At 37.7% G+C, this 10,047-nt stretch overlaps 1 protein-coding gene across 1 annotated transcript; it reads left to right on the forward strand.

The window, feature by feature from the left end:
• Window positions 1-3,665: 3,665 nt before the first annotated feature.
• LOC122983038 (probable serine/threonine-protein kinase DDB_G0290859) lies at window positions 3,666-5,586 on the forward strand. The gene is made up of 4 exons (XM_044352734.1): window positions 3,666-3,789; window positions 4,005-4,070; window positions 4,671-4,754; window positions 5,141-5,586. Exons 1-4 carry the CDS (start codon window positions 3,709-3,711, stop codon window positions 5,198-5,200), a joined length of 291 nt encoding a protein of 96 aa, XP_044208669.1. The 5' UTR covers window positions 3,666-3,708; the 3' UTR covers window positions 5,201-5,586.
• Window positions 5,587-10,047: the final 4,461 nt, after the last annotated feature.

The raw sequence follows: 10,047 nt of genomic DNA on the forward strand, positions 1-10,047 counted from the left end.
AGATCGAAACCTTATCTGAAAGGGAGAGTGCAGTCACGCTCTCATTGATTGCAATACAAACCGCAGGTGGTTCCTCCTGTTTCTTAAACTTACACATTCTCTCTTCCTTCAAACATTGTGTGTAACCTTTTTCAAAGGCTTTAACAATCATTATCAGAGACTGAAACATCTGTAGAAACTACAGTATTTATCCTCAGGCACAACCAAGTATTTCACACTGACACATATTTCCAACAGCAGGCTGAAAACAGGAAAGGCACATTTTACATAGCGCTGAACTATTTTTTAATCAATTAGTTGTTTTCAGTTACTTTTAGGCCACAATTTCAAACATTCCCTAGTTACAGTTTCTCAACTGTGAGATTTGCTGCCTATCTTTGTCTTTTGTGATAGCAAATCAAGTACTTTGGGGTTTAGACTGTTGGTGTGACAAACACGCAATATGAGGAGATTACCTTGGGTTTTAGAAATTGCAAATGCCATTTTTATGACATTTTACAATTAATTGATTAATCAGAGAAAGTAATCAGCAAATTAATCGATACTAAAAAACAATTGTTAGTTGCAGCCTTAATCTCACATGAGTAGCGCCATCAAACTGAGAGATGAAAACTAAAATGTGATGGCCTGATTGATTCTAGAGGCAACAATTATTAAAGAACCTCGGATACTTCTAAAAATTTTAGTTACCAGCAACGCCCTTAAAGCTGAACAACACTTGCTACTCACCCTTACAGCCAGCACTGTATGTTAAAAAATAACCATATAATTCTATTAGCAGAACAATTACTTTCAGAGTCTAAAAGAAATCAATAAATAAAAAATAAAGAAATAAAAGAAAAGTTTAAGGAAATCTTAAGTACATAAAAATCCCCCATCATTATGTGATTGTTTAAAATAAATAATCACAAAAAGTGCAAATTGTTAGGTGAGGTAGATGAGACAATGGAAAAAAAAAAAAGAATGCTCAGCAAAAACCTGTTTTGAATACCTCTCACCCACTACAAGCTTGTAGGAAACATACTGAGCATGTGAATGAACAATTCAGAGGTGGATCATGCTTATCGACGTTTCTATGGAAACTGAATAACCACTGGCATCCATTGTACAGAAAACTCCATTATGTAGGAGCAAGTTACCGACATTTCCAAGCTACCTTTCAAGCTTACAAGGTCTTTGATACCAAAACATAGGTTTTCACAGGAGTATTCCTTTAAATTATTGTAGGCTAATGTCTACAATAGGAACTTAATTAATAACAGACTGACAGAAGCAGATTCATATATATACCGTTATAGCACATGTGTGCATTTAAACTTGTCGCTTGTTTCACTCTTTCAACAAGTAATTTTTCAGATTCATAAGGACACATTAGCATTTTCCAACCAATCAGCATGAACTGCTGCACTCCAAAGCTTTTTAAATGCCTCTGGCATGACAGAATATTTACAAAAACGTCTTCATTCGCAATGCAGTGTGAACTCTGATCATAAAATGTTAGTTTCAAAGTTATCGTATTTTAATACAGTTGATACTTATTTTATTTTTCCTTTCTACCACTTTTATCAAGTGATAGATTTAGTCCAGAGCACCCCATGGTTTATATTTCACAAAGACTTTTATGTTGTTTTACTTGTTTTTATTTCTCATCTTATTGGTCTTGATGTTATATTCTGTCTATTTGACATTTTATTTCAGTTGCTACATAACAGCTAAATGCTGAAGAATGTCAGGTGTTGTGCCTGATACTTACATACTATCACTGAGATAATGATAATATGAGAAGCCAGGACCAGCCCTCAGGATGTTTTCTGCTACCTTTTCTTCACTAACATTTCCTGTTTGCCCAAACCTTGGGCCATCACAAAGCCATTTGCCTTCAGGGGGGCCATCAGAAAAAGAAATTTCATTGAACCAGGTGAAAAAGTAAACAGGTTTTTTTTCTGCATGACTTTTTAAAAACTATGCTGCAAATGCAAAAAGCGTTTTTCAGCCTGTGAAGGAGGTGTGTCGTGGCTGAAACGGGGAGGTTAGTTACTCTTTAAAATGCATGTTCTAAACAGTCGTGTGAGAAGTGCAGGTGAAGACATACTGATAACCTGAACTGCAGCAGGTAAACTCAACATTTTATCTCCTTCACTTTGGTTCAGTTTGGTTCAATCTGTTTGTTTTGGAGCAGCGCAGTGAGCAGCAGGGGAGTTGAGTTACCTTGATGCGGAAAATTCTATGAAAGATGAAATTCTATGAAAATGTCAAATTTAGGCGAATAGAAGATGAGAGATGCTCTATGTGTCATTTACAACATAAAAATCATTATCAACTTCACAAAAATAGCCAAAGTAAAGCTATTTCAACTCCTAGAAGGGTAGGACCCAGTTAGGAAACAGGATCCCTTAATTTAACTGGACCCTGAAAAAAATTAAGGAGTTCTGGGTCTGGATGAAGGAACATTTTGAACAAGATTTTTATTTAATTATCAATATCAATGCCTGAATTTGTTCTTGAAAATACAACAAATTTGAGGAGCATCAATTGACCTTTAATACAATTTTTAGTGTTTCTTGTGCTTTTCTTTAAAAATCATGTTATTTATGTCATGTTGTCTTTTTCCTCTAAGCTGTTATGTGGGATTGCTGCTAAATGAAATTTCATTATTTGTGCAATGACAATTAAGGATCTTTCTATCTATGTATCTACCGACTCAATTTTAAGTAGTTAAGGAGTGTGTTCAGAGGAAATGTGAGGGGAACCTAAAGCCATGTTTAGGGTTTTGTGTTTCATGGTGACATCAGAAGAAAACTAGACACAAAACCCGATTCTTGTAGGAATATTGCAGTGAACAAAGAAATAGAAAAAGTCATTATTGAGTAACACAGACAGGAATATCACAGTGAAGTAAACATGTTTTTGGAAATGTGAGATGAAAGAAAGGAACTCTGTCTCTAAAAAATCCAACCGTTTAATATTTCATATTGAGGTGTAACAAAGTTTTCATTTCTGTGTTGATATCAAACTAATTCATAGAAGTTCACTAAGTTCTGCTTCTTGATAGTTTCATTTCATTGCAGCTAATTAATGTTTTAACCCTTAAACTCTTATTTTCCCTCAAATTTCCCCAAAGTGTCTTCAAAATGATAAAAAACATTTAGTTCCATATTGTAGGACAATGTCACATCCATATTGTGTATCTGCTGGTTGTATCGTCATTGAAGCTACATCACACTTCTATTTAGTGAAATATTCAAGTCAGTGCGCATTAATAAACATTTCTGTAAAAGCAGACCCATGACAAGATGAAGAACACCATTAAAAGCAGGCTTTAAAATGTTAGGCCAAAGAGGACGAGGTGTAACTCAACTAAAAACACACACACACACAAACACAGGTACTTAGTTTACAATGTTGGTTATAGTTTTCCTGTCAGTGTGCTGATGAACCTGTTTGTCATTCTGAACAGGTGACCTCTGACCTTCTTCACCTCTGAGTTGTAGTGACCCCGGGCATCATGGGAGACATAGTCACAGTGAAAGAGGGCTGGATTATAAAACGAGGTAAACATCTGATTTAAAATCACAAAAACAATCAGATGGATCAGTTCAGAAATGCAGCAGGTCTGGTCAATTATAACAGTTTCTCTGTCTTTCTTTTTTTTTTCTTAAAGGAGAGTACATTAAAAACTGGCAGCAAGGTATTTCCTGCTGAAGAGCGATGGTTCCTTCTTCGGGTACAAAGAAGAACCAAAAGACGCCAAGCAGCTGGAGATGCCGCTCAACCACTTCTCTGTGGCTAGTGAGTTTTGCAGAACCTGCACAGTGCTGTGAGGAACATCTAATATGTAACATATTAGTGAATAAGGCCCATTGAGTCTATAGGGAATGTTGACTTGAAAAACAAAATCTTAACACTGAAGATGAGACTAAATGACGTGTTAACATGGATTTTTTTTTTTTACAGTGCATTGAGTATTTCACAGTAATCTCAGCAGCTGTTTTTTTGTCCTACAGGCTGTAAAGAATTCCTTCAAGACCGATGACCAGCTGTGTTTCATCATGGAATACTACAGGGGAGAGGTGCGATTGTCTTTATTTATTTATTTATTACATATTCAACAAAAATACATCAAAATGCAAAATATCCAGATGGATTCATAACGTGCAGCTTTACAAACACAGGAGAGACATTTCATGTCACAATTTTAAATAAAAATACCAAAATGAACGAATAAGCTCAAGGTTTTTCCACCACTGCAAAAAGCAGTCAAAACATGTCAAGATTTGAGATCAAACATGTAGTCTGTATTTAAGAACATCTTAACATTATCTAAGCTGAGACTAAATGAACCTCTTTGGAGCATTTCACATTTATTTGCCACATAGTGTTGTATGTGCACACTGCCATGGAGGCTTAAAGATTTTGCACCAAAGCAGAGTCAGTATCAGCAGAGTCTAGTTTTCCATCATGACATCTCAAAATGTTAATAGAACAGAAAGTACCTGCAGAAATTTCAAACTTCTTTTTTAACTATAAGCTATTTTCCGCAGTCTACTGATGCCACCTACTGTTCAGAAACTAAACATCAAACACTTGATTCATGGTTGTGGCCATATGAAATGAACCTCGATCAATACAATATATCCATTAATTGTTATGAATGTGTCTGTGCCGCTCAGGCTTGGAGGAGGAACCAAACCAAAGGGATCTTGAGGCACAAGTTCTTCTCTGGGATCAACTGGCAGGATGTGTACGAGAAGAAGGTGGACACACACACACACACACACACACACACACACACACACACACACACACAGCAGGCTGATAAGCCTACTAGGCCTAAATTAAGCTATGATTTTCGTTCAGAGACATTTCACTGAGCAGAATCCCATTCAGTTCCTCAGTCAGTAAAGTTACAAACACCCAACAGTAAGGAGGTCAGAGGTCACAGCACCCTGACAGCAGACAAAAGCCACAAGAGTTTTGTTTTCAACAGGACAGGTGTGTAGGTAAATCAGTACACTTAGAAACATTTTGGATTATTCTTTGGATTAAATTGTGATGTCTTCTGTTTTTATTCCCCTTTTACTCTTCTACTATGGTTTTGTATTTTCTTCTTTTTCTTTATTTGTTGGCATTCTCATTTCAGATGACTCCACCCTTCAAGCCTGATGTGTCATCAGACACAGACACCGGAGGACAGGAGTAGTTCACTGGTCAAACCATCACCATCACTCCTCCTAGACAAGGTACCAACCTGACACCACTCCTCCTCCTCTCTCTCCTGCAGCTCCTCCTGGTGGCTGCTTAATCTCATGATACTTAAAACCAGGGAATTGAGAGATACTGTGAGATTAGATTAGATTAGGTTTGACTAGTTTATATTAGATTGGACTACTCTAGACTAGACTGGAGGGTTATTGTGGCAGCAAATCGTAGCAGGATACAGCAAAGAAGAGTAGAATATAAATATAGTACATGGGTTATTATATATAACAATGAAAACACATTAAAGCATTAAGCACAAACATAAAAATGAAATGTATGAAAAAAGGTGAACATGTCACTGCAATACGTGTGCAGGCTTCAAAATAACAACAGTACAAAACAAAAAATTAATGTCAAACACAATATGAAAAAATACAAAAATGACATACAATACATAATAGAATAGTATATATGTAGGCTTCTGAAATAGATGCAGCCAAAAACGAGGTGAAAATGGAAATCCTAAGGGCTAAACAAAAGTATAAAACTAAAGTAGAACGCAAACTGGCTGAGAGGACCCTTACCTCAGCTTGGTCTGGCATGAAAACAATCACAGGCCACAAAGCAAGAACAGAGCCAACATTCCTATGAATGGCTTCAGGTCAGATAGTGAATTTGACAAAACTTAATAAATTCTACCTGAGATATCAAGGAATTTGTCAGGTGCCAAACCGCGCTGATGATAGGGAGAAAAGCATTTGGTTGCGTAAAGGTTGTGCCCGTGATTCGCAGTCTCGCTTGAGACCCCGATGGTGGGCCTGTTTGTCCTTGTTCTCTTCTCCATGTGCTGGAACATGTTGTACACGGGCCCACATATGTAGGAAAAAGAGGAATAAATGAGGTAATTCGTTCACAATGGTTTGCTCCAGGCATCACACAAATCTCACAAACATTGGTGAACAGATGTATGACATGTCAACAAACCAGGAGAAAAGATGATGCAATAAAGCACAATCATTTGGAACCACTAGCGAGTCCCTTTGTAAATATGCAAATAGATTTTATACATATGCCAAGTTGCCAAGGATACAAATATTTGTTAATACTGGTGCATATGTTCTCCAAATGGGTAGAAGCATATCCCATGAGGAGAAAGGGTGCAAAAATAGTTGTCAAGTCCTTGCCTGTTAAAAGACGTTATTCTTAGGTTTGCTGTACCGCAGGGAATAAATAGCGACAGAGGCCCAGCTTTTGTGGCAAAGATAACTCAGAGTCTCGCAACAGTGCTAGGATTTCAGTGGCAGTTGCATGTCCCTTATCATCCACAAAGGTTGAAAGGATGAACTCTACTATCAAAGAGAGACTGACCAAAACTATGATGACAACAGGTCTGAGATGACCTGATGCATTGCACCATGTTTCATTTGTACTGTAACATTGTACTGTGACATCCCGGTCTCCTGACAAGCTCTTCACTTTGGGTTAACCAGCTCCAGCAATTCCTTGACGTGATCAGTTTGACTTTAGAGATGAAGTTGAAGGACTTAGATGTAAACTTTAAGACAATCAGCACTTTGTCCTGGAACCGAGAGAAGTTGAAAAGTCCCTCCTTTCTCTAAAGATAAACAAGAACCCTGGTCCTGACAATATCAGTGGCAAATACAACAACAGGCCTGTGTTCTCTGAAAATTGTGCAATTTTCACTTCCACAGGTCAGTGCTGCCATTGGCCTGTGTTCCCTGAAAATTGCACAAATTGCACCTGTTTAAGCAGGGTAAGCTGTCTGAAGGTTCAGATAGGGAAAGTCTGTGCTCTAATGGACAGTACTGGGCCTACGTTATTTAGGCTGGCTCTTCCATTCTGTGTCTCACTCATCATCATCACCTACCCTTTTGGTTTGCTTTCTTTGTTTTTCCTGCCCAACAACATCTCCCATCAACACTGCATACGCCACTGATTCACAGACTACAGATTCATTCATTCATTTGCCTTAGTTATGAATAAAATATTAATTAAAATACTCTAAATCTTGTGTGATCTGTCTACTAGTCTAGCTCACTGAGTCTGGGCTGTAAGGATTTTCATGTCCACAGGACGTGCATTGCCTGCATTGGCCTGTGTTCCAGGATAAAAGATTATCGAAAGAACTGTTGAGCATTAATGTGTCAAAATTATTTTCTTTATAATGTATCTATGTGGATAATTTAATGCCACATAATATTGTTTATTTTCATTTTGTTTTATTCGTGGTTCTGAACGGTAATTTCCAGGGGCGTTGGCTGGACTGTTAACCACCAGGGGCTGAGCCCAGATTCTTCTCCATCAAAAAACTTAAAAATATACTTCTAAATAGACTGTTTCCATGCATTTTTTTTCTTGCATGTGAGGGCTACACATTGCTTAAAAATGTGAAAATTGGCGAAGGAAGAAAGGGTTTGGATCTGATTTACCATATAATCTGCACATGAATATTTCAGCCATTTTAATGTCTCAAACCTAAATGAGCCTCATATCAGATACCTACAACCATTATTACTAGGCTTACATGATGGAAAAGCCTCAAAACCCATAATAAAATGGCAATTTCACAAATGAGAGTTGAACATGGCTAACTACTCAAAGTGACTGGGTAAACTTTCATAATTTGGTTGCAAAATCATTGCTGATGGACCTACTTGATATGAACCACAATATATGATTACACAATATACTGTATATTACACCTGACACTGACCTACAATGATGTGTGTGACACATCTAGATCATTTAGATTTAGTGTTTATTTCCTAGTTCAACATTTAATGAGTGAGCCAACTTTTTAAACTGACTAAACATTATCAGCTCAGCCTTAAGGTTTGTTTTATGGATTTTGAATTCGTCATAAAACTTACCTTGCATGTTATCACTGTTTGTAGGACTACCAGACTGATCAAATATAAAACTTTTTGGCTATCTAACACTAGACTAGGCTAGTTTGGTCTCGCTAGCCAAGTTGAGGCACAATTAAGCTCTCATTGCTAACGGTTTAGCTGGCTACAGTGCAAAGTACATTAGCTATATATAACTTATGCTCTTCTCTTATCATGGTCACATAACTTGGACTGCATACAGACATTTACACACCTTGTTTTCCTGGCTCAGCATGAGAGGATGTTTGTGCCACTGCTTAAGCTTCAACCCCTTTACCAGTAAAAAATCATATATATATTCATATTCATATATACATTTTTTCCTCACACTGACTGACTGTGTGAGCTAGGGTTTGGCATAGTAACCCCACCAATTGAAGAACTGACATAGACCTGTCAGCCAATAAGACACAAGTATTTCTACATATTATTTCCTGGAAACTTTCTTTTGTCTTAAGTGACAAATTGCTCAAAGTGGAGAATTATTCAGGGCTAAAGAGAAAATCTTCAGGTCTACGGCCCCAAATGCTCAGGCCTGGCGACAACCATGGTAATTTCTATTCACTCATCTCTGTGAAATTGTGTGAAATTCCAGGTTTGATCTAATTTAAACTTTTTTTTCTTAATGACACGATTATTTACGGAAGAGGATTAGGGCCATTTGAAAAACTTATTTGAGTTCTAAGTTTAAAGTCAGAATTCTGAGTTCTTCTACCTCATCTGTAGTCACAATAACAGAGTTGTCACCCCCCTCATTCTTCGTAATGTTGATGACACCTGGGGTGCAACGGTGCTTTCCTAATAGTGGACAGTATGGTGTGTACTTGGTTGACCACTGTAAAAAAAAAAAAAAAGTACAATTAATCGTATTTTACTGTTTTTCTACCCAGTTGAATATTGTTTCCACAATATTACCTGTTTAGAGGTATTGATGCTGGACACAATACCCCTTAAATCATCATCCCAATCATTTTGTTGTTCACCACAGTTCTTGGCTTTTTCTGTAGGCGGCTCATCCTGTCCATTGGCCTGGGGCTGGTAGGCTGATGTAACAGTGCACAGTTTGATACCCAGAGACTCAAAGACACCACAGTTGACTTGCAGATGTACTGGTTTATGCAAATTACCTGAAAGACATGATTCAATCACAAATATTCTATGTCACACATACACTGTGTTTTATATATATATATATATATATATATATATATATATATATATATATATACACAGTACAGACCAAAAGTTTTGACACACCTTCTCATTCAAAGAGTTTTCTTTATTTTCATGACTATGAAAATTGTAGATTCCCACTGAAGGCATCAAAACTATGAATTAACACATGTGGAATTATATACTTAACAAAAAAGTGTGAAACAACTGAAAATATGTCTTATATTCTAGTTTCTTCAAAGTAGCCACCTTTTGCTTTGATTACTGCTTCGCACAGTCTTGGCATTCTCTTGATGAGCTTCAAGAGGTAGTCACCTGAAATGGTCTTCCAACAGTCTTGAAGGAGTTCCCAGAGATGCTTAACACTTGTTGGCCCTTTTGCCTTCACTCTGCGGTCCAGATCACCCCAAACCATCTCGATTGGGTTCAGGTCCGGTGACTGTGGAGGCCAGGTCATCTGGCGCAGCACCCCATCACTCTCCTTCTTGGTCAAATAGCCCTTACACAGCCTGGAGGTGTGTTTGGGGTCATTGTCCTGTTGAAAAATAAATGATGGTCCAACTAAACGCAAACCGGATGGAATAGCATGCCGCTGCAAGATGCTGTGGTAGCCATGCTGGTTCAGTATGCCTTCAATTTGGAATAAATCCCCAACAGAGTCACCAGCAAAGCACCCCCACACCATCACACCTCCTCCTCCATGCTTCACGGTGGGAACCAGGCATGTAGAGTCCATCCGTTCACCTTTTCTGCATCACACAAAGAC

Source organism: Thunnus albacares, chromosome 5 (genome assembly GCF_914725855.1).
Source record: "Thunnus albacares chromosome 5, fThuAlb1.1, whole genome shotgun sequence".
Lineage (NCBI taxonomy): Eukaryota > Metazoa > Chordata > Actinopteri > Scombriformes > Scombridae > Thunnus > Thunnus albacares.

Bases quoted from the DNA above. Each gene is read 5' to 3' on its own strand.
- LOC122983038 (XM_044352734.1), top strand. From the start codon at position 3,709: ATGGTTCCTTCTTCGGGTACAAAGAAGAACCAAAAGACGCCAAGCAGC. The intron at 3,790-4,004 runs GTGAGTTTTGCA...TTTGTCCTACAG, and splicing joins CAACCACTTCTCTGTGGCTA to GCTGTAAAGAATTCCTTCAA. The intron at 4,071-4,670 runs GTGCGATTGTCT...TGTGCCGCTCAG, and splicing joins TGGAATACTACAGGGGAGAG to GCTTGGAGGAGGAACCAAAC.